The sequence below is a fragment of the Cariama cristata genome, unplaced genomic scaffold (genome assembly GCF_000690535.1).
Source record: "Cariama cristata isolate BGI_N322 unplaced genomic scaffold, ASM69053v1 scaffold7657, whole genome shotgun sequence".
NCBI classification, from domain to species: domain Eukaryota; kingdom Metazoa; phylum Chordata; class Aves; order Cariamiformes; family Cariamidae; genus Cariama; species Cariama cristata.
In genome coordinates, this window is record NW_009628436.1 from 193,010 (window position 1) to 217,552 (window position 24,543).

Here is a 24,543-nt window from a genome sequence, read left to right on the forward strand (position 1 = left end):
TAGGTGAAAAACATCGCTAGATTTTTCTTGCCAGAGTTCATACAGCACACTAGTTGTGAAAAAAAGTATACAGGGGGTTTTGTGCGGCTATATTGAATCTTTGCTGAATGAGATTATATCTTTTGAAAATTGGCATTAAAATAATGGAATTATGCAAAAGGCTAAAAGTTCTATTTTTAATAGTTCATAACTTTTTTCAGAAATCTGAATTGTAGTGGAACTTTTAAGAAGGATTAAACAGTGAGGAAGATTAGATGGCTGGAAAGAAGATACTTAAAATAGGGAGAAGATTTCTTTTCTGCCTTGTTTTCTTTTATCATCCTTCCATTTTTATCTTTCTATGCTGTTGCTGTACTGTCTTGAAAGAAACACAGCTGTGTCATTAGTTTGATTTACTCCAGATTCCCATGTATATTTGTTAAATATTATATAAAAGGTGGCCATTGTAGCAATTAATATGAAAACAATTAACAAATCAATTAAAGCAAAGCTGGAACGAAAATTGGAGTAGTTGTAAGTTAAAGATCACAACTTCATTAACTTAGTGTTTTGGAAAGATGCAATAGGACGTCTTCAGTTCTCATGTCTGAGACATTCAAATGTGTCCTTGTACAAGCTGCCACCACATTACCAATAAACTGGGCAAGGTTCTCTCCATTCTGCTTCTACTACTAACTTCTTGAAGTCTTTCACCGCCTTCATGTCTACAGGAGCAATTCTAGAAAACACAAGCTGTAATAGTCTTCCTACAAATTGAAAGTGGATTAGAGAGCACAGAAGCATGGCAAGAAGTTTAAATAATAGAGGTAGTAGGAACATACAGCCTGAGAGCTCCTTGGTCACCAGCAGTTGCTCAAGTGAGACCCAAAGAGGTCTTCTTGGAGGACCAAAGATTAGCCCTATATGAGTCCTACCTTTTTCTTTGGCTTTTTGTCTCCATGTGAGACAAAGGTAAAAGAGCGTGGAGGCAGGAGTCAAACACTACGTGAAGGCAGAAGTTCTGGCCTCATCCTGCTGCCGCCTTTGTGGGCAGTAGTAAGTACCTTACTCATGTATCAGACAGAATCCTGTGCTTGCAACCGAAGCATTAGGGTTCTTTTCAAAAGAGTTTGAGAGGTGGGTGCCAAAGTTCTAGTGCCTAAAAACACCATCCTAAATGTATTGATAAGTTAATAAAATTAATCCATGCTTCAAGTCACACACTAATTCACACAGCAAAATAGGTAGGATGAAGTTTTTATTGCCTTTAGTTTAGGAAGACCTACTGTGCTTGTAATTGTATCGTTTAAGATTAATGTTGACATACCAGTGTAGTAATATGTTAGTTTTGGAAATTCCTGCTTTTCATTTCTAGTACGCATATTTGAGGGAAAATAGCCATGAACTGTGTTTCATATATATGTGTGTGTGTACATAGATACACAGACTCTATATATTGCTGCATAGCATTTTCTGCACTGCTGCAGTCGTTTTCATCAATCATGCCAATTTTTCTTGACTATTTGCTGACAGTTTTAGCTAAGAGGTATCATCCAAATTAAGAAAAATATAACATGTATTTGAAAGAATTAAGTTAGCTTCTCTCCCTCTGTACAATACATATGCACTGTATTCCTGTATTTCTCTGTATGTCAAGGACTGAAGGGTGGAAAGAGGACATAAATTATGTTTAATTTACAGTGAATGTTGGTAAAGAATATTTCCAATTAGACTCTCAGAAGACTGCTCTTCTTGTGTCTGTATGTATGCATACAATTATCTCTCCATTGTCTAAGGTAGGATGGGGAAGAGGACACAAGCTAAACATAAAGATGTATTTTAACTGGATTATAAGAACTGATGGAGCATATTCCCTCTTAAAAAAAAAAAAAAAAAGTGGGACTAGGCTATCAGGCCTGATGAAAACATTGTGTGCATTACATTGCATGATGGAGATAGGCAACAGCACAGCTGCAGCTCAGAAGGTCAGGCCTGTAACAGCAAATTTCATCGCAACTTAAAAAAATTGTGACTTGTCTGAGCAAAAGGAATAAGACATGATGTTTATTATAAAGTTTTATTGGTACTCCTATGGGGTGGTTTCTCATTACTTATATTAATATGGTTAAACTTACATAGTTAAGCTATATATGAAATATGTAGATTAGATCCAAAACATGCTAATAAAAACTCTGCCATTTCAAATCGTTCTGTGTATATATATATACACCATATACACTGCATAAGAACATTTTAGAAATGTTTTAAAGCATTTGGAAAAATTGTTTTGAATCAATTTTGTTCTGTAATTTTGAAGACTTGACTGCTGTTAGTTCAACAGCAGTAGATTAAAGTCTTATGAAATGCTGTGCTATAATTTCTTAAGGCTTTTCTAAAAGAAGAAAGTCTACAGTCCTGAAACAACTCTCAGATTTTTCAAGGCAGAAGCAAATACAAAATTCTCTTGTGAAATTAGGAAGATCTTATTTTTTGATGGACATTAGTTCCAAAAAAAACTTTAGGGTAAAGAAAAGCTGGTAATAGTTTGGATCTAGTTATGTTTTCCATCCCTCAGCTCCCATTAGTGTATTTCTAAGAAACATATTGTTTAGCTGCAAGTCAACAAAGAATATACTAGAATTTAGAAATGTTTCCAATAGGTAGTTTGATGAGAGTCTGTTTTATGAAGCTTTAAATAAAAGAGGGAAATTACCCTGTAAAACTGCACCAATATGAATTTTAAAGAGAATAATAGTTAATCCTGGGATGGTGGCAAAATTAAGCTTACTGCCTTATGGTGGTTTATTGCTTTGAACATGTATAGAAATGAAGTTTTTAATACTGTTACGAAGCCACACATATTTTATTTGGGACAAGGGTTTTGTTCATATTTTTGAAAGATTTCAAGTTGATAGAGCTTAAAATTCAGGATCTTGCACATTGAGCTATCAGGGGTTTTTTTGTGAGACAGAGTATTGCACAGTGGCTGAAACACCAAACTTCATCCAAAGAACTTGGCTCCTCTGTCTCTAGCTGTGTTATTTTTTGCTTGCTTTCTGAAACATAAAAGAAAGAAGAACTGAAGAATAAAATGGTAGGAAATAGGCTATTTAAAAGTTAAGTGTTGTTAGTGTGTTGATTAGCAGTTAGTAGCAGCAGATTTCCATCAGGCCAGTGTCTGTATGTGGGAGCATTTGCCTGCCTTGGAGCTGAAGACCTCATGGTTGTGCTTTCAATTTCCTCAGTCCTTCTCTCCAACCAAGTCCACTGGCAAGTCAGTTTGGAGGAGGAGTCTTACTAGGTTATTAAAATGTTAGCTCAGTTTTATTACAGTTGTGCTAAACCGCTTCATTTCTGTTTTAAATTATTTTTGTAATTGCACAGTTTGATTGCAGTTACGCCACTGCCAGGTATATGTACTTCAAATCAAAGCGAATAAATTAATAGAATAAATATTAACAGCTTAGTAAGTGCTATTAAAAAGACTAGTTGCTCTGTGAGTTTACTTGTACGTTTCTGTGTAAATAGCCTGAAAGATACTATAAAACAACCTTTTTTTTATTCGGTGCTCATCCTACATTTAACAAAAAGGCATCTGCTAACCCTTAGATTTTGCAAACAGAGCATTGGCTATTTCCACTTAAATAAAAGTGGGTGCAATTGTTTTTAATGTAATCTCATAAGCTGCTTTTATAAATATTTTTTTAAAGCTTTATTTGCTTTGTTTCAGGTAATGTAATCCAGATACAAAATTGCCTCATTTCCTGAGCATTGTGCTCTGGGCATTCTTGAAAAATCTTTTTTCTATTTGTTTGTTTGTTTACTTTCAAAGAGGAGGTTGTGGTGCTTGGTTGTTTTAAGGGAGAGAAATTTCTTAGTAAATATCTGTTATGCGTGGAATTTCTTCAGCTTCCACCAGTGAAGCTTTTGCAAAAAACAGGCATTGTGAGGCCATCTAGAATTGTTCTTGACTTTTTTTTTTTTTTTTTTTTACACCCACTCCTTTGATGGCAGGGGGTCGATGAAGAGCAAATGCAGTAGCTGAGACCACATGTAACCTCTGATCTAATGGAAAGCCCAGGCTGCAGGGAGAGCGGTGCAGGCTGGACCTGGCAGGAAGTGTGATTCACTGCCACTCTGTCAGCCTGCGCTTCCTACGAGGCAGAGAGAGGATTTAAGGCTGTTTCCTAGCATGGGATTGAGGGAGTTAGGCTGGAGTGTCACCTGTTCCCCTCCCAGTCTATTTGTTGTCCGGTACATCTGCATCCATGGACACAGGGGAGGTGCAACCCCCACCCGTAAAGACAAGCTGGCCTGGGAATGTACATTCCTCAGGTTCCTGTAAGTGCTCATTTTTGAACTTCCTGACACAGCACTATGAGTATGCTAGTGGAAACGTTTTCCCACTTGTGTTCTTTAAATTCCAGTGGAAACCATTTTTAAAACAAGACCAAACGTTCCACTTCAGAGGCTGAAACGCAGAGATGATTGTAGCATCATACTGGCTTTTAAAATTGACTGCAGACCAAAATATGATTCATCCATTGAAATAAAAGTGTGTTGCAGAGCTCATTTGGTGGGGGTAAAGTTCCAGCTGAACAGACCAAGTTGCCATCCCGGGCACACGCTCAGCAGCCCTGTCCGGCACCTGGTGACTGCTGGGGTGCTGTGGATCGCTGAGCACCCCCATTAAAACCTCCCATGGGCTATGGCCCCTGAGCTGCCCTGGCTCTCAGCTACAAACTGGAACAAAACCACAGTTTGAAGAATGAAAATCTTCAGGATGTGAAACTTCTCCTGCCTCCCTCCCTTCCTTTCCTCTTACTCCCCTTTCTCTTCAGAAGTTTGGTTTTTGCTGTCTGCTATTAACATAAGAATGACGGGATAGCAGGTGAAATCAAAAACTTGCATATTCAAATCAAGTTTAGGAAGATACGTCACAAACTGAAGTTTGGAGCTGAGGTCTGGACCTTAGCAAGATTAAAAGTGGCTTTGGATGTTTGGGTGGATTCAAAAATAGCCAGAGATGATTATTTTCTAAAAACAGAAAAAGGAGGAAGATATGGATGGATTGAAGGTCTTAACTTTTCAGTCTTACGGATTTTAAATTGCAGTCTTGGTTGTCAATCTGTGATAGTTGTCTCACCATTTTTCTTTTGCTACCACAGACACATTTTTCACATGGTGTAGAGGATAGAATTTCTGGCCGTCTTCACTGTTCTTCACTTCTCAGACCTTTCTTTTCTCTCTCTTGGCTTGCTGTGGAGTAATTCTAGCCTCTACTTTTACTTATATATGCATCCCTTGGGTTTTCTCCAGCATTTTCTTTATACAAATAGCTGCAAATTTAAGTGTTGATTTTTGGGAGAATCATAGAAAATGGAAATGGAAATCACCTATTATAATACATTATTCAGACCAGTTCCCTGCTGATGCATAATTGTTCCCTCTTGTATATTTTTAGTGTTCTGTCAAGTGTATTTTTAAATATTCTGAACATTTCCATCAATTCCTTGAGGGAGAAGAGTCCTTTTTCCAGCAACCCTTGACATAGGGATTGGTTGAATGATATTGGTTTATTCCTTTCCTGAACCTTAATCCTATGAAAATGCATATGCTGTTTTCTACCTTAGAAGGTATTTTAATAGAGATACACATATTTCAGTCTATTGACTTTTGATGTAAATGAATTTGTCTTACCCAGATACATTTTATAGCTCCTATTTGGAACTCCCTTCAAGTTTTTGAGGTATACACCAGCATAGTCAGTTTTGAAACCTCCAGATTTTACCTTTCTTCTCATTATGTAAAAACTTCTTTATTGATCCATATCTGGAATATTTGGAAGTACAGTCAAGTCTGTAACCCACGTTTCAAATTAACCATATGCATGGGCTCGGAAGCACTCAAACTAGTTCTTTGCATGGCCCTTTGAGTTGGTTACCTCCAATGCAAAATTATGTCAATGCAACTATCCTGCTTCCAGAATTAGCCCAGTTTCAGAATAACAGGGTTTCAATTGAATTTAAAAAAAAAAAAAAAAAAAGCTTGAAATCAGTAAGGCCAGTGCTGGGTTAAAAGTAGTATGTTTTGTTGGACTCAGGCTAATTTTATGCATTGAGGTTTCTTTGTGTTGTGTCATAATCTAAGTTCTGGAGTCCTTCTCATCATTCGTGTGTCCCAGTCCTGCCGTGCGCCAGGTAATGAAGAGGTGACGGTGCTGTGCTTCTTGGAGATAGGACAGAGCAAAATAATCTCCTGAAAGTCCCATGGCTCCTTTATTTTTTTGATTCTGTGCTTACATGTTGCAATTCCCAGTGCCCTGAGGGCAGTGTTTATGTAGCTAATGTGTTATGTCACGCAAGGATTTTCTGCTATGTAAGTGATTTTCATCAGAGATATTTTGATCTTTAAACAGTTACAACTTTGAAATAATTGTTAGGTATTTTATAACATAAACACATCTTAGGATAATAGGAATACCTGTAAATGTATTCTTCAAAAGAAATGTTTGACTAAATAGACCGGATTTTCTGAAAAGCTGGTGGATGATCTAGGTTACTATATATAGTATGTGATGATATCTTTCAGAGATGAGACAAAATAATGGCATATTGCAACACTTTGACCCATGTTGGTACACCTAAATGTTTATAGTAATACTTCTGAAGGAACAGTAAATTAGAGATCAGTTTAATTGATTCAGTGGTGTTCATTGCACAATGTTCAGTAATTTTTACAATGCTTTACACTATATATTCTGAAAAACATTAGCATATTACATATTTATGATGAGCTGCTAGCACAAAACAAGGTATCATGGTATAGATCCAAGTCAGAGATAACATCCTTGTTCAAAACAACTACAAAACTATATTTTGGAAAAGATGTCTGCTTTGGTGGTAAAGATTTTTTTATTATTGTTATTTTCAGTATACTAGACAAACTCCGGACACAGGAAACAAGATATTCCCTAAAGCAGTTACTATAGAAAAAGGAGTATGCCACACCATTCTGGTTAATGTAATTACAGGAAAGGACTAAAAACCATAAAAATGTAGAAATTCACATGGAAAATACAAAAATCTGTTTTATGCAGTGACAGCCCTTAAATAACTGTTGAGAGCTGACTTTATAAATGTATAGAGGGAATAAAGGGAGGTAAAGGCTGTAATGTATATGCCATGCAGTACAAATACTGCTGTAAAGTCATTGCCTGAAAATTGATCAAATAAAAACAGAAGAATGTGCTAACTTTTGATCTTTTCCATATAGATCTAAAGTCATGATCAATTGGTTTCAGTAGGTTCTTTGAAATCACATAAGGGTTCATATGTGCCAAGTTTTATATGAATCACATGATAAGGTCAAGAAATACAAATTCCAAAGCTGACTTTATATACCCAGTCCACATATGACTGTGATACCACGATACCATATGTTGACTATAATAGTGGGTATGTAAATACTGTTCTTGAAAGGAATCCATTCAGTAAAACTCAACTAAAGCAATTATAGCAGTTTTTAATTGACTAAAAATGGGAGAGAATAACATCAAGAAAATCTTAAATCATTAAGGATGAGGCAGACATTCAATAATTAACACAGCAGACTTGATAATAAAGAATAAGTGATTATTTAGAATTTAAGACCTGTAGTGCCAGAATTGAAGACTACTATAATGAAGGTCATGAGTTGCTAAAGATTAAAATGCCGTTTTACAGTACTGGTTTTGCTGTTTGTGATAACATAGAAAATGAAGACAAGAATAGCAGTTGGATGAAATTAATTTTAATGTACTATTGTATTATTATAAACTGATCAAAGGAATACAATTCAAGGTGGTAAGCAAGAATAGCTACTAATTAGCTGTCGAGTGAAACTCCAAAGAGAATGACATAACTACTTTGTCATTATGCTCTATTCCTCACATCTGGTAGCATTCTGGTCTTTCAGCCTTTATCATTTATTTTTCTGTTATTATTTTCTCTACCTGGCAATGAAAATAGAATCTAGAAGCAGCAGAGGTTGAGCAGAGATTCTCTTGTAAGGACTGCTTAAGTGTCATCATAATTAAAGCTAAAATTGTGTGCTATTTAAAGTCATCTTGTGATTACTGATGTCTTTTACTCATATTTTACTGGGTATTTTTGCGGGTTTTCTACATTTTGTGTAATTCCAGCTTTGCCCTCTTGCCTATGTATGTATGCATTGTTACACACATGCATCTGTAGACGTAAATGCTATGTGTAACAGTAGTATTAGGAATGTTATTTACTGTCTTACATTTTAAACTTTTTATTTAATCGATTTGGTATGTAGCATTTTGTTATGTTTCATATTCCTGGAATATCATTAAAGACTATGATCATTATCACTTGTAGATCCTGGGAAGACTCTACCAGAAGCTCTGGATTATTGCAAGATTTGGTTGCAGACAGTAGCAGGAGAGGTAGATGCTAAAAGTGGTATTCCGCCTCCTCTTATCACTGTGCAAATTAAAGACTTCCTTAATGGACCAGGTAAGCATTGCACTTTGATCTCTATTTTCTAATGTAATCTACTTGTAGATGTGCACAAATAGACACACACATTGGGTCATCATAAAAATGTATTCCTTGCTAATGAATGTGAAATTTTCCTCCAGCAATTACCCTGAATTGAAATCAAAGTTGAGGAATGGTCAGTCCTGGACCAGTCACAGGTTTAAGGTCTAATTATTTAATTTCTTCCCAAGGTAAATTTAGAAATTTTACTCCACAAGAAAGCTGAGGTTGGCAAATTTCCAGTGGAATGAAACCTACCTGCTTCTAGCCCTAGAACAACTGAAATTTTGTTGCAGTTATGTTTATAAAAGCTGACTTTGAAAATGTTTCTGAAGATTTTTATAGGCCTCTTTCCTTTTGGTTCTTTGGAATCTGGATACCTGGCATTGCAAATTCCTATTATCTAAAGTGTTGGTACTGTAAAATTTTAAAAAGAGTGATACCGTGTTTCTTTAGTTAGCACAGAATGTAAGTGGTGTAGTATGAAGACTTAGTAGCATTTACTTAAAATAATGTGACTTGAAGGTTCACTCCTAGAGTGTCTGAAACTCCTGCAAATTGAAGTATGTAATTCATTCTCTATTTTGTGAATTATATATTTATAACTACATTACTATGTAGAATATAATTGAGGTTATATTAAAAGTTAGAAAATGCATTTACCTATGCCATCATAATTAATTTCTCTTATGCATATTTGTTGTAATTTGTTGAATTGTGTAACATTATTTTTTCTCCTCTGAATTTTTTTACTTCACTCAGCACCCAAAATGAGCTATTATTGGTTGTTTAGTGAGCAACTCTTCAGTACTGGGTTTTCCTATTAATTCAGTTACCTATTCATACAGTCTTACAGCGCACTATGTAAACCTGGCTCTACAGCAGAATTACTTATTTCCTCTGCGTTGCTTAACTGCTTTAGGATCTGAGCACTATAGAAATACTTATTTACCTGCACAGCCCTCCCATGGATGATAGAATAGTATGCCCTCACCATTTTCTGAAAGGCAGCTGAGGCACAGGGAAATTAAAGGTTTTCTCATTGTATTAAGATTACCAATTTAAAACACATAATTTAGTTTTCTGAGGTACTTTGAAACATAGAAATTTAGATACTGGAAACACAGTTGGTATTTTCTTTGGGTGAAACAGTAATCACTTCTGCATATCAAACCTCAGGACATCAAATTGAACAACCATACATATTTACCCACTGATTACAAATACTGTGGTTAAGTAACTTGAAAATCCATTTTTTGCAGGCAGGCAGGAGTCTTGAGGAAAGAATAAAGTGCATGAACAACCTCATCATTGCCCTTTCTTTAGTTTTCTTTGCTGCATTTTTTTAAGAGGAGATTTTAAAACCACCTCACAATGCAGAGCTTTTGTTACATTGGTCCTTATTTGATTTCATTAATAGGACATTGAACCTTCAGACCTATTGCATGTTCTACTGCCATTTGAACTAAAGGATTAGTTGATGATAATAGGAGATTTTCATTCTAATCATGACCAGCACAAGAGGGGTAGACACACCTACTATCAGTGGCTTTTTGGTCACTGCTGCCAGATTATTTTTCTTTTATCCTTTTTCTTTTCTAACCCCCGCCTCCTTTCAATTCTTTGGCAGACTCCATATTCCCAGACTCTTTGTCTGTGCATTCCCCTTTTCTCAAGGTCATCACTATAGTTTCCTGGTGCAACCTTTATATTTAATTTACTACATACCTGAAGGTGTTTCTCTAACACTCTCCTGTCAGTAGGACAGACTTCTAACTAAACTAGCAAACATGGAAGTGGGTACCAGCTTGCAAAATATATATTCACAAGTAGTCTGAGTGTCTGCTCCATTCTCAACAATTCAGTCAGATCTCGAATCAGTGTTAAATCTCTCCCCTGCATGGTATTTGGCTAAATAGGAAACTGAAAAAAAAACATAAATCGATGCATCATCAACTTCAGTCTATTTATCTTTGCAAAGCATGTAAAACTTCAGAGGTTTCCTTCAGGATCTCTTCTTAGCCAAAAGGCGTTTATTTTTGTCATCTTTTTGCTGCTAATTTAAACTATCATTACACATGACTCAACAGTCATTACTCTGAATTTTAATGAAGTGTTTTGCGGGTGTAATATAACAAAACAGTTCTGCATTCCTTTGCAGACTTTTCTAACCTCAGCTGTTGCCACTGTGAGATCCTCTTGAAATAAGTTAACCTTTACCAAGAAGCCTTCCTTGGGGGCTGAAGGTTCCATTGGATGAGTAATGGAAGGTGCTTTCTGCGTGTGATTGCGTCAGAACAGCACATGCAGAGTTATGAAAGCTTGACAGCTCCTCAGCAGGCTACTGGAAAATAAGTTACTAGCTCTCCTGGGGGGAAAGAAGTCCTCTAACCACAACTTCTTCCAGGGTGAGGTAGCTTGGCTGTCAGCTGGCCTGGAGAAAGTGTCTACATCACCAGATTCTAACTAAGCTGGCAGTTGTTTGTTGAGGACAAGAACCTCAGCAAAACTCCTGAGAACTCTTGTAAGGTCACCAGACAAACGATACTTGTGATGGGAGTCATCACAGTTAATAAATTGAATAAATAAATGCCCTGCTGGAGTACACTTACTTTGCAAGCCTTGAAGGCCGACGCTTTTTTGGTGAACATTTGGCAAATAATGCTGCTGCTAACTGGCTTATTTTCTAAGGACATACTGTGTGTTTTCATGTGCTTTTATGTATATGTGTTTTATAACTGCATTAAGTAAATTATTAAAATGCATTGGATTGGCTAGTAGGTGCTGCCTGTTGGGTACAGCTGATCTGGTGTCCTGAAAAGTCAGCACATTTTTAAAAGCTGTGCCTGTGGAGACAAAAATCTGGGATAACTATAGTTGGGATAACTGTATGGTTTTCTATATAGATTTTAAGTGTTCGAAGTTCAGTGGTTTAATTGTAATGACATTTTTCTTACCAAATACATTGTTGGTGTGCTGAGGTTAAATTTCAAATATAACAATCAAACTTGCCTATGTTTTATGATGCAAACTACTATGCAAGCAGTTAAAAGAAAAAATCTGCAAGTGGTTCCCTGTCCTTGCTGTGTTAGATAAAACCAGTACTCCTTGTAAATAGTTTGTCAGCTGAAGTAGATAAGTAGATAGTGTTCCACAGAAAAACCGTATGGTTTCACCACACAGGAAACCAGGTTGTCAGTCTATATTAGTTCGGAGATCAAAAAACTACAGCAAGTAGCTAAACTTGGAAACCACTAATTAAATGAGAATAACAGGATACATTAATGCACTTCTTGCCACATGAGTTGATTATTTTGTACATTTTTGGCAACTAAAGAAAAGTGATATTTCTTCCAGATTTAAGGTAATAGGATCCTAGGAGAAATAAGCATTCATCATCAGGCCTGTGGGAACAGGCCTCAACTTTAACCCTGCAATGTATTAAAGGACTGTTCTTTCTCTTTCTACAGTAACTAATTATTTAAAATTTTTTAAATTCCATCTACATCAGTTTACATGACCCTCTCTCTTTTATATTCAGTCTGTTACTGGATTGTACATCTAATTCTTGTCTAATACATATAAGTGAACTATTTACTGCTTCAGCATTGGATATTATTCATTAGGTGAGGAATAAGTATGACCATCTTGTTTTAATAGTTTTTGAAAATTTATTCTCTCTACCCTCTAGTCCTTTCTTTGGATTTTTTTTTTTAAATCAACTATGCTTTCTTAGCTATAAAAGCTGTCTTTTTGATGTATTCTCTCTGCATGCAAATGATACAAAACATGTTTATGAAGTACAGCTTCATACAAATTGCCTTAAAATGCTTATACACGCAAAGTATAGATGGTTTATGCCAAAGCCCTTTTTCCCCAGCAGTTTCTTGGGAGGACGTTAGGCTAGGTGTGAATTAACTGCGGTCCTTGATAGTTCATCACCTTTCGAAATAATTTCTACAGGAGGAATTATCCGGACAAACTAAGAAATACTGTGTCCCTCTGAAAGATGAAGTGAGATCCGGGGAGCCTGGGGGTTGTTCTTTCCTACCAGTCCCTCCCCAGCACAGTTTGGACACCAGCAGAGACACAGCACTGTATCTAGGGTTATGCATAGAAAGCGACAAGCAAAACTGCACTGGGGCACTCTCCCCAGTGTTTTTTCCCCCTTTTGGCAAAGGCAGCAACTGTATCCATTAGCAAGGTCAGTGGTTTGGAGAAACCTGGAAAATAGCAGCTACCAGAAACCCACTAGAATAATATCTCCAGCAGGTGATAGATTAGTTGGAACAAATTGGAACCATTGCACTTCAGCAATCCTGGTTTCTTTCAAGCTGTTTTAAAAATGTCGTCATTTTAATACACAATATCAGCCCTGCGGAACAGTCCACAGCAGGTTAATTTGAATCATATGATGTATCACTGCCCTCAGCTGACATGAGCTCCATTCCATGTGTGAAGCCATAATAAATCCATTCCCAACCGAGGCAAATTCCCTGTGAGAAGGTGAACTAATCCAGGCCTCACACTGGCATGTTAGCCCTCCGTAATTGAAAGCAGGGCCACCTGTTCCCAGCACAGTTAGCCTATAGAGAGAAAATTAGCATTAGATCAGATACTTAATATATTGAAAAATCATTCATACTACTTGCAAGTTCAGCTGTGGGCTGCTTAGCATGACATCATATATAAACCTAGGAATGTGCCCACTTGATCCCAGTTTAACAGTTTTGTTAACCATGGTGTTTGTTAACTTTGAAATGAGAATTTTTTGATTTAATGAGAGCTGACACGTGAGAAGGGGAACTAGCCAGGGTGCAGACTTTTCTAATTAACTCTGGGTCATTTGCAAAACTTTTGAGCTTTCTAGTAGGGTGGGGTTTTTTTTGCCTTTGCTCTTTTACAAATAAGTTTTTAAATCATTGACACTGTAGCCATGAAATGATATTTATTTGATTAAGAGGACAAAGAAAAATATTCCAAGCAGGTGTACCAGCCTGTAGGTATTGCTTTGGTTTTGACACATCTATTGTCTGTAATATCAGTGTAATAATGCGTAAAATTACCAAAGTACCTTTCTAAAAGCAGTGTCTACAACACTTATTTTAAGTTTAGTTTCTTAAGTGCCTAAATACCGAAAATGAAAACTGCACACCAAACCCACGTGGATAAGTTGGAAAATATTTTCTTGGTATCTTTTTCAGTGTATTGGCATTCTTTTACAGCTTATTTCAAACATTTGCTCAATTTTCTGAAATCCTCTTTTTCTTTTCATGTATGTCTTAATATAGATGTGTTATTTGGCAGCTAGGCGGATAACAGAGAGTTAGTATTTATGGGTTCTTTTCTTTTCCACAAACGTGCTCCAGGAGCTGGAACAATTTATTTCATCTCATGATATTGTGCTTCAACTTCTCTGACCCTCTGTTGAGAGAGTTGATGTTTCCCTTAGCTAGGATTTTCCTTTCATGATAGTGCCTCCCAATGCGCCCATTATAGTTTTTGGCCTCACCACCCAACCCTTGACATGCTTCCGTAGTGTACTTGGTAGATGCACAGTTGCTTAATTTCAGCCAACATCCTATGAATAGTAGTAACTGTCCATCCTTTATTAACGGTATCTTTGGTCTTCTCGACCTACAACCAAATTTTTTTGGTTCAGTTGTGACCATTTTAAAAAATGAATAGAATTACAACACTTTGAGCCTTGCCTGAAATCTAAAAACACAGGGACTGGCTAGCTAGAGCTGTTAATGTCTTAGTGTCACCTTGGCGTAATGTCAATGACATACTAGGTCATGGCAGGTAGGAGTTGTTACCACTGGGGAACACCCCACATGGCTCGAGTTGATTAAGCTCCCTGAAGGCCGTAGTTTGCCATATTGGCCTTAGAGAGCTGCTTCTGTGGGTCTGCAGCACACAGATGGCAGTAGGTAGAAATACTGAGCAGTGACTACCAGCCTCTTCCAGACTAATTGGCATCTGCTTCTCACAGAAGCAGAATACAAGATGGACTGCAGATGGCCTCTGAAGCCTTGTCTCAAGTTTCTTCCTTCTTTGCCCTTGATCCAAGTTGGGAATGATGAATTAGAGGATAAAAACAATTCATTTGGATTCTTCTTGCTTTTCAATTTCTTTTAATTTGTCTCTCTTTTGATGCCTGACTAGGGACAATTGAGAACAGTACAGCTAGTCTTCTCTTTACATGTCTCTCTCTTTCCTATTTTTATAAATTTAATTTTTGCAATTCAGCCCTTTCCCTGTTACTGAAGGGCCACCCTGACTCCAAATCAGAATCAGGGCTCAAGATTACCTTTACCTTCCTCAGATTTCTACTGTTTAAACTCCCTACATCAGGATGGGTGGCTCCCAGAGAAAGAGTATTATTGGTGGTAAAATGTTTCATGCCTGTTGTCTGCTCCTCTCCTGTTTAGGTCTAGGAAATTCAATCCTCCTAAGAGTTTAGGGCAAATAGTAGTTTCTTCTATAGCAGTACTATTTTTTTGAGAGGTTTATTATTTTACAGCCTTCTAAGGACAGGGGAGAGCAAGACCCGTGTCCAAGCTGAGAGAGAAAGACCTGGCCTTTTCTATGTTAGCTTTGAGAAATAAAAGATCCACTGCAAAATGAGGGATGTGAGAAGTAAACAAATTCTTGGAAAATGCCATATTTTTCTCTCTCCCAGTTCAACATTTCTCATAGTCTGTGAAAAGATCCCAGTCTTATAAGTAAAGCTTATAAATAATTTTCATGGAGTTTACTTTCTGGTTTTTCAGATTAAGAATAAAATATGGTAGTTTATTAGTCATAGAAATAACAACCTGGTGTACGTTAAGTTATGGCATATATTAGAATAAACCCACTGACTTCAGTAAGAGCTGGGACTGACCTAAACCAACTTGCTAGGAGCTCTGTTATTTTTGTGTTGCTTGTTCATCCTTAGCACACCAAATAACAAGTCCTTTTGAGTAATATCATTATCCCAAGTTCACAGAATAAAATTAGATCTTCACACTACAAATCTGAATGTTATGGAGAACAAGGGTAAAATACTCATAACCCTGAAAATTTTTATCTAAAGCTCTAAGTAATAAAATGACAAAGAAAGAAATTGTTTCAGACAGACATTTCAGAGTGCTGCTCATAGGTTTTCTTTTATAGATGTTATGATTTTGTTCAAACAGGCCATATTGAATCCATTGGGTTTTTTGTAATAGATTTCAAAATACATAATAAATGTAAGTAATATGATGACTAATGGGTCAAGTGAAGTTGGAACTTTTTAAATGAGAAAATAGCTGGAAACAGTTTTCAGGAAACTATTCCAGTTGATTTTTGGTCCCCCACAAGGTGTACATTAACATAAACTCTGTCGAATCGCCTCTGGGACCTGAATTCCCTCTCTGATTTCATTATTGCAACGTGATTCTTTTCCTTTCACTGTTAAGTCATCTCCTGGTGTGGTGGGAGCATATAAGAAGTGTAATTTATTTATATTTATCTAATCGCCTTTTAACTCAATAGTTATTTCATCATTCTGTTTCCTAGTAGCTGTTCGAAAAGTTGTGAAGGGTAATTAGAAACTAATAATTGACAGGCATGGATTTACTGGGTAATCTAAAGAGATGTAGTGAAGAAACTGAGAGAGGGAAAGAACAATTCCAAATTCTCCACTCAAATGCTACGCTGTAATAAAAAAAATATTGCTTTGATATCATCTGGTTAAGTCTGATTTAAACATAACCAGAAATAACTCACTTGAACGTGATCTATTTACAAGCACAGTAATTTCTTTACTATTTGTTTACTGGAAATAGATAACACCTAGCAAAATAAGCTATTGCTATTATGTCTTAAATCTAAAGAAGGTGTTGGGGTATAATTATGGTAGCCAGTCACTATTAGGCAAAGGAGAAACTGATGTAATTGAGGAGTTAAAGGTGACTTTGAGCTACATTTTGCCCTGTCCTGATTCTGATGTAGTTTTGGACAATTCAAAAAGTTGTTTGAATTATAGGAACCTGTGTTTTCCTACTGGTACAGAATCTGCACAGTGTTGTGTGATGTGCTTCCCAAAGTGTTTAAAACCATCTAAAAAGACTTGTTACCCTTGGATTTTGCACCCTGGAAATTGTATTCCAGCTGCATCTAGGTGATGCTTTACATTGTAACATCTCTTTTTAGCCCATTTTGACTGACTGACAAAGCTGCTGAACATCTATTTTCATCAACTGCTGTAAATAGTTCTTCACATTTCATCAGTTTTCACTGTTTCTGACCATCACTTAAATAGGTTTTTCTTAGAAGGAATGTTACAGTTTCTTTTACAGTGCTAAGTATAAAGTGTAAAACAGGACAAAGACTGAAAACATGTTGATTGCTCAGTTGAATTTTTATTTTTTGGACATTTTACTTAAAACGCCAAAGAATTTCCTTACAGAATCTTTCCCCAGTTGTAAAAATAACCTATGTCATTATGAGATAGTTAAAATATTTTCAGTGAAGGTTCCAGAGTTAAATTTTCTGCAGTTATGCTTCTGGCTGCCACCACCTTCTGTCAGGGCTGACTCACTGGATAATAATAACTTAATACAAACCTTTGTCAAGTTATCAGTCGTGACAACATTTTTGTGTGTCACGTGTGCAGTTTCCACACAGAAAACATGGAAGTTGTTTGCATTTCTTTGGTGTCCTAGTGTCCATTTTTTATTTCTCTCTTGGATAAATGCAGTACCTTTGAAAACAAGTGACTAACAGCAGTGATAAAACGCAGGCCCAGGACTACAGGTGCCATGCACATTCCACCACTGAGCTTCACCAGCACCCTGTGTCTTCTCTGCCCTGGACTGAGGAACCCTGAGAGAGAACTATTGCTCTCGTATTCATGTCCTTTTAGATCTTTCTCAGTCAGTTTACTCTCTGGCTTTAGCTGGACACCTGTTCTACCAGCTTATGTCTAAGCAGTTTTTGGGTCGTAGGGTTTTTTGTTGGTTTTTTCCTCTTCTGGGCTATACTACCACAGGAAATTGTTGGCGGTTAGATGTGAAAGCTGTCACAGCAAGCAATAAGGATCCTTTCCTCATTTAGTAACTTACAAACTTAATTATGCAGCAAAGCCAAGAACATCTATTGTATTTTACTCCTTTATTACTACATCAGTAATGGAGAAAATGAAGTCAATAATGGACTTCTTTTTAAAGTGCCTAAATAGTTCAGAAACCCAGATCCTAGTGTGAGTTGGATTTCAAAGTTGGGTCATTTGTTTGGTTTTGGTTTTGGTTTGGTTTGGTTTTTTTAACATTTTGTTAGAATAACACTCCTTTCCATTTAAGTATCATAAGTAAATTAATATTGTAATGTCAAATGGGTCTCTAGTTTCTTCATAAGTCTTCTTTCTCCATTGAAAGGGAGGAGAGGACCAATGATGTGTGCAAAAAGGCAGGCAAGTCTTGGGGTATTCTTTAGTGCCAAGACAGGTAAAGAGATTTTCAAAAGTGTTATGACATTTTTCTTCCCTTGGTTTTAATTAAAAATATCAGTACATAAGTATTTTGAAAAATCATCCAAGTTGATCATGTGTGGTTTTGGATGCCTGAAAATCTTTGTCTTCTAATGTCCAGCTTCCTAGCTTTGATACTTGCCTTTATACTAGGCCCAGGTGTTAGCTAGTGTTGCTGCAGTTTCTCGTTCAGCATGGAAGGCTTTAACACAAGAGAAAGCATTTTCAGAAAACCATTAATTAAAATAGTAAGTAACAATTAAAATAGTTTCTCAGTCTTAAATTTGTTAACTGTGGCTTGAGGAGTACTACGGACCTTTTTCTAAGATTATTCTGGGGTTTTTAATTCAGCTATAACATTTTTCTAAGATTATTCTGGGTTTTTTAATTCAGCTATAACAAATCTTACATGGCCATTAATAAATTTATCTTTGTAGAAGTGCTAGTTTATAATTCAAAGACTTACCTATTTAGATACCAAAGCATCTAACTGAAATTTAGAACCCCCAGCTATTTTTGGGGGTCAGAAAAGTGCTTTGTTATGTGCCTGGGACTCTCTGAAGTCAGTATAAACCTATGCTTAAGAGCAGCTTCGAAACTCTGCTCCTGCAGCCCTTTAGCATCGTTGTAAAAACTTGTAATTTACCTAAAGAGTGCGAGAATCAAGCTCATCAGTTTGCATCAGCTTTAAGAGCAGGACGTGATCCTGGGCAACTTGAAACTAGGTCCTAATTTTGATGAAATATTCATTAATCTGTGTAAAACCTTCAACAAACAGTGTTTCCTATACATATTTATAATGAAACTTGAAACTAAGTAGTGCTGTTTTCTATGAACATTTAATCTAGTTTAGATACACGCACAGAATTTTAATCATTTTTGGTTCTTGGGGGTGGAGTGGTGGGAATCAAACAGCAAAGCGAAAAGCAGATTTTTCCCCCTGTGCAGGGTAGCTTTCTCATTACTGGGTGAAAGCTGAATTTGAAATGGAAAATTTTTAAAACTATGTTAAAGCTGGATTTCTGTAATGAAGTATAATGTACTGATAAAAGGCAGATAGCAGCACAGAAATAAGTTTCAACTGTCATAAAATCCGGCTTCCCATCTGTGAAATAATCTTCATAATTGCAACATCTCAGCTACTAAAATATCACTATTGTCAATGTTGTTCATATTAGTTGTGATTTCTAAAAATTCTGTGAGACTTTTAGCATTCTAAGAAGTACCAAAATCCTTTACTAGGGAGATAAAGAACATTTGAAAAATATTAGGTTATTCCAATATCCCTGGAAAACAAAGAAATCTAAACATACCTCAGTTTTTATATTTGCTTTTTATTTCACATTTCATCTTGAAAGTGCATTGAAGAATACTGCATATTAGCTGTGTAGGAAACAACAGAATAGACATGTTATTCGCTCATTTAAAAGTGTTGAAAATGTTCGCTGTTGGCTTTGGAGTTCAGTCAAATAGTTCTACTGGATGTAAAACTCAAGAGAATGTGAAGTATATTTTCATTCTGACACAAAAGGACTAATGTATTTACCCTCCTGCACACTCGAATAAGGTGTGTGTCTTTCAGATAGCTGTGGTGATCCCTGGGAAGAAACAAGGAAATAAGATCGTCATTGTGACATGTTTCTTCCTTTAAAACTGTATATAGTGAACATTGCTTATAGTACTTTTCATGATGTTTTAATTCAGATTTATTCCTAAAAATATTGTTTTCATTGTGTTTTACCATTGATTCAGTCCTTTTAATGAAACATAGTAGAAATAATGTTATCTCTACTAAATGCCTAATATTTTTACATTGCTTGAATAATTGCACTATAGTGTCTCATATTTCTTTCACCAATTCTCTCCTACAGCTGACATAAATGTGGGCATATCAAAACCTTTGAAAGCAAATCTCAGTTTTGTCAGACTTGATCAAATAAACCAGTTTTTGAAGAAAATCATAACCACAAATGATGATGAGCCCAGGAAGGAGGCTGCTCCATCAGCTGATGTTATTCCAGATGAGGATGTCACTTCAATAACCAAACACCCCAGTACAAAGGATTTGCTGCCTGCAGTGCACACCAACGCTGTGCAAAAGACTTCAGTACAAGAAAACTTATGGCAAGCCCTTTCATGCTTCCAGAAAATTTCCATTCACACTGTTCAGATGGTTGTTTCAATGGAAACCATCCCACATCCCAGTAAACCTTGTTTGTTAGTCTCTTTATCAAACCTCAGTGGGAGCCTGAATATTAAAAGTGGACATAAAACTGCAGGTAAGAGATTTTGAAAGTTGGAAGTGCTACTGATTTGTTCAAGTGGTGGTCTAGTAACCATTTTAAAGCATGGGGCATTGAGGGGAACTCTTCTAGCTGACATCATAAATCCGTAACAGAAAATAGCAAACCCCTGATGGACTCTGTTACCTGAGTTTTTCTTTCAGTGAGGTAGCACCCAAGAGTGCTTAATTTTGTAGTTAATATCCTCTAGCTTGTAATTACTAATTTATTGATGGAATTCTGGCTGGAATAGTGGTTACAAGAACCACTATTCTGGTATTCTTGTAATTCAGCACATAGTTCAAAAGGCAAAACTTTGACAGTTTTCACTCTATAACTACATTTTCTTGTTAGGACCCTATATTTCTGTTTAAAAAAAAACAGAAATAATTGTTCAGAGCTCTGACATATGCTACTATGTAAATATTGGGTCATACCATTATTCTCCTCCAGGCTTATGAAGTTTTAAATTTTTACATGCTTCCTCTGCACAGCTGAGGGTCACTCGGGGAAAACAGATGCTCCAGCCTCATTACTATAGAACTGCAAGGAAACTTTACACCTTGGGTTCAATTAACAAGATACCAGAGACTTATTTAAAATGAAGACATTTTGAGTGTCTTTGTAAATTGTTTTATTAGTCTTTTAATAAAATTCATAAGATGGTACATTTACATGATGTGGAGATGAGCCAGATGTAGGTAGTTGGCAGAGTAGCCTGTGAGGTAAAATGGTCTGTAGCTGAGAGGAACAAGTTGTAGGCCAAGTGAGGTGGTGATTTATTTCTTTTTCATCAGAGATATTTCTCCTCAGGCCAGCAAGTTTCAGTGCTTCTTTATTGTTTTAAAATTAAAAATGAAAAATTTAAGGTTCATAGGACATGAAAGCCTGTGAAAGTGCTGGGGCCTGAAACTCTTGATTTATCCATAAATAAACAGCAGTACAGGCAGGAACAGTGCCTGCATTCCCACGCTTTTCCAATCAGATTGCAGTCCTAGCATAGAAAGCTCTGCAACTGAGTAAAAGGCCTTTCTAATGTCCTTTAAATAGCTCTAGTTTTCTTTCTGTGTAGTAATCCTCTTTGCTTCCATCACTTCCCCTCTATCATTTATACATTATCCGTCCCATGGTACATTATGGTGTCCATAGCAAGCTTCAATATATCAAAGCTGAGCCCGTTCCATCACTGTACTATAAAGCAATTTGGCAAACTCAGCAGTGTGTATCACTTACCCTGGAGTTTTTCATCCTCCCAGAAGGAGGACGTACCTTGCATTGCATGTTAAACCTCAGAAACATTCTGCTATGAAATTCTGTTTCTTAATTTTTCTGGCAGTCTGAGGAAGCCAATCTTTATTTTTCATGTCACAAGCTATACATGAATCTTCAGTATGTTTGTAGTCTGGCAAGCACTGTTAAGTAAAGCAATACTGATGGTGAATCTAATGAAAATGGAAATTAGTTATTCTGTATGAAGAACTTTCAAAACCGGACAATAAACAGACATCAACAGACTCTTTTTACTTTTTTTTTTTCCAGTTAAAGCCTTATCTTTGTTTTCTAAAAAGAAAAACGCATGTACATGAGGTTTTGCATGCTATTGTGATGGTGAAATACATTGGTTTTAAGTTTCAAGAAGTGTGAAAGACAGACTTCCACAAAATTAATTGAAACTGTCAAAAATTCTTTTAATAAATTATTTGGATTTTTATTTAAAATTATTAATTTTAAATGAAAGTGCTGATAGAAACCAAAGTGGACATTATAACTTCAGGAAAGAAGATAAATTACTCAGTGTGGGAGAAACTGGATTATAATCTTGTGTTAAAAATATTTTAGAAGAATACTACAGTTACTAACTGGATTTGTTTTATTATTGCAAAGAAATTATGCAGGCTAACTCAATTAAAAGTGTAGTAGCTGTGTCTTGGGAGCAAGGAGTAGTTAAGTATGTCAGTTCTTCACTGCTTTTCTTTTTACAAAAGGTTTTATAGATATACCTTTTGAGCTGAACAGGCTTAATGTCAGATTTTTTATAAAATGAAACTAATACGCAAATACTTCACTGTGTCTTTGATTTTACAGTCAAATAACTATTGTGACCATCTGCAGCAGCTGCATTTTACGAATTATTTGCTGAACCAAACTAAGCACAATGACAAAAGTAGTCATCTCAGATGTACTGTTAAAACAGAGGAAGAAAAAGGAGCGTTGCTTGCCTTTTGTACAGTATGGCCATCTGCTGTACAGATGTTATTATATAGAATGACTTCAGATACAATAATTGTAGAAAATTTTCATTAAAACCTCAACAATTTGCACTTGTTTACTCGAATCTGCATAACTCCCCAGTGAGACAACACAATACGCTTGGGGTTTCTTTGGCTCTCGCTGGCTTTCTCTTTGATCCTTTTTGATGTGCTGACTTTAATAAACATAGTTAAAAACACTGTTCAAAAACATCATGGAAAAAACTACAAAGGAACAATTACAGCAGTAGAAACTACTCTAATCCCTTACTTACGCAAGCTATTTTTAGTGAAATATGTTTTTTTACACATTTTATGTGGCAGTGTTTTATAAACAGTGTAAACGACCTCTTTTCCAGATGAGTTTTAATGTAGGAGATGAAGTTGGTGTGTAAAGAATCCTATTCGCTAGGAATTATTTAGCAAAAAAAAACCTTGCAAGAATGTCTTGTCGACATTTTTCCTCCTTTATAGGGGGAAAACAAAAGTGCGTAACCTTGTGTAATGCTTTGATTATTTTAACTGAAATTAAGAAGCTTGCTGTATAACTTTTTTTTTTAATTATCAGTTTTCCCTCTAAACTTCCCTGGTTTAATCATGGAAGCTGAAGGCCTTCTGTTTTAATTTTTCTTCGTAATTTCTTCTGAAAGTAAAAAGATGTCGCTTCTGAAAAGGAGAAGCTAATTAGTTGAATTATTTCTAACAAAATAAATTGTAAGTGTTGAACACTCACATTGCAGTTGGATCAAATTAAAGCACCTCCAGTTCTACATATCCTGCTGCACTGTAACACAACCCCAAATCTTTAGTGTGTCAAGGGACTTCATTTTCTGGACATATTTCATGTTTTAATACAACAGTTACTTATAACAACACGGTTACTATTTCTGCTGGAATAGTTACGTTCTCCTCTGTACTTACGGTGAAATCCCAAGTATTTTGATTTTAGTAAAGTAATGCTATTGTAGAATGTGATGCAGTGTATTGGCAAAAAACAAACCCTTTTCCAAAAAAATACGTTACTTATTTTACTTTAGAAGAGGCTACCAGTATAGTTTTTCTGATACCCTTAAGGGCAGGAGTTTAAGACGTTGAGATATTAAATAAAATAATTATCTTTAGTCATTTTATATTTTGTGGCTTAGCATTACAAGTTAAGACTTGTACCTATTTCATGCAAGCAAATAACAAACATTTAGCTCGTTTTTGGCAGCTTATTTGTACTGTTGAAAAAAATCCCAAGTTCGAGAACTATTGTTAGACCTGGGTCCGTGATTTTTGTCCTCTTAAGTATGTGGTATTTTCTACAAAATGGCTAGAGCTCTCGAGTGCCATGTACCTAGTCAGATTTGAGATTGCTTGGTATCACACTTGAGGTATGTAGCTCACTCCGGAACAGTCACATGCCATTAAAGTTGAAATAATTTTTAGCAATAAATACTAGGAAATAGAACGCAATTCTAAACATATGGTTTTCAGTTAATTTAGGTTTGGTGTTGAAATTAGCACTACCTACCTGCCAAAAGAGCAGATAAATGAGGGAATTGAGGACTGTACTCTCCCCAGAGTGAAAGACTTCAAGAAGCCTGTAGCCTCTCAGCGGAGCCTTATTTTGCTCTGGCTGGACACAGGAGGGAAGTCTTGCTGTTCAGTGTCTGAACGGAGAGAGTTACAGACATAAAATACTCCAAAGATCATAGACAGAATTCTCCAGCCATTCGTCCTGCATGCAGAGATGATTACTTTAGCATATAAATAAGGGGGGGAAAATAAACACTATGATAATCACAAGAATTTTTACTAAATGTGAAAAAAATTACATACTTAAGATACTTTACAGAAATATTAAAAATTAAATGCAGCTATTAATTGGTGTAGAGCCAAGACCAAACTTCATTTTGGAGTTAACTGACTCTCTTGAGAAAACTCTGCTAAGGCGTTGTCATAGCCTTTGGATGCTGCAGATATGCAAGTTAGCCCATTGGGAA

General features: G+C 36.2%; 1 protein-coding gene across 1 annotated transcript in view; it reads left to right on the forward strand.

Annotated features, from left to right (window-relative positions):
* Nucleotides 1-24,543, forward strand: part of LOC104165251 (vacuolar protein sorting-associated protein 13B-like) — a 270,979-nt gene that overhangs the window by 155,092 nt on the left and 91,344 nt on the right. Inside the window, exons 18-19 of the mRNA XM_009704826.1 lie at nt 8,364-8,501; nt 19,896-20,303. Of these exons, the coding sequence (XP_009703128.1) occupies nt 8,364-8,501; nt 19,896-20,303 (546 nt within the window). The remainder of the gene's footprint in view (nt 1-8,363; nt 8,502-19,895; nt 20,304-24,543) is intronic.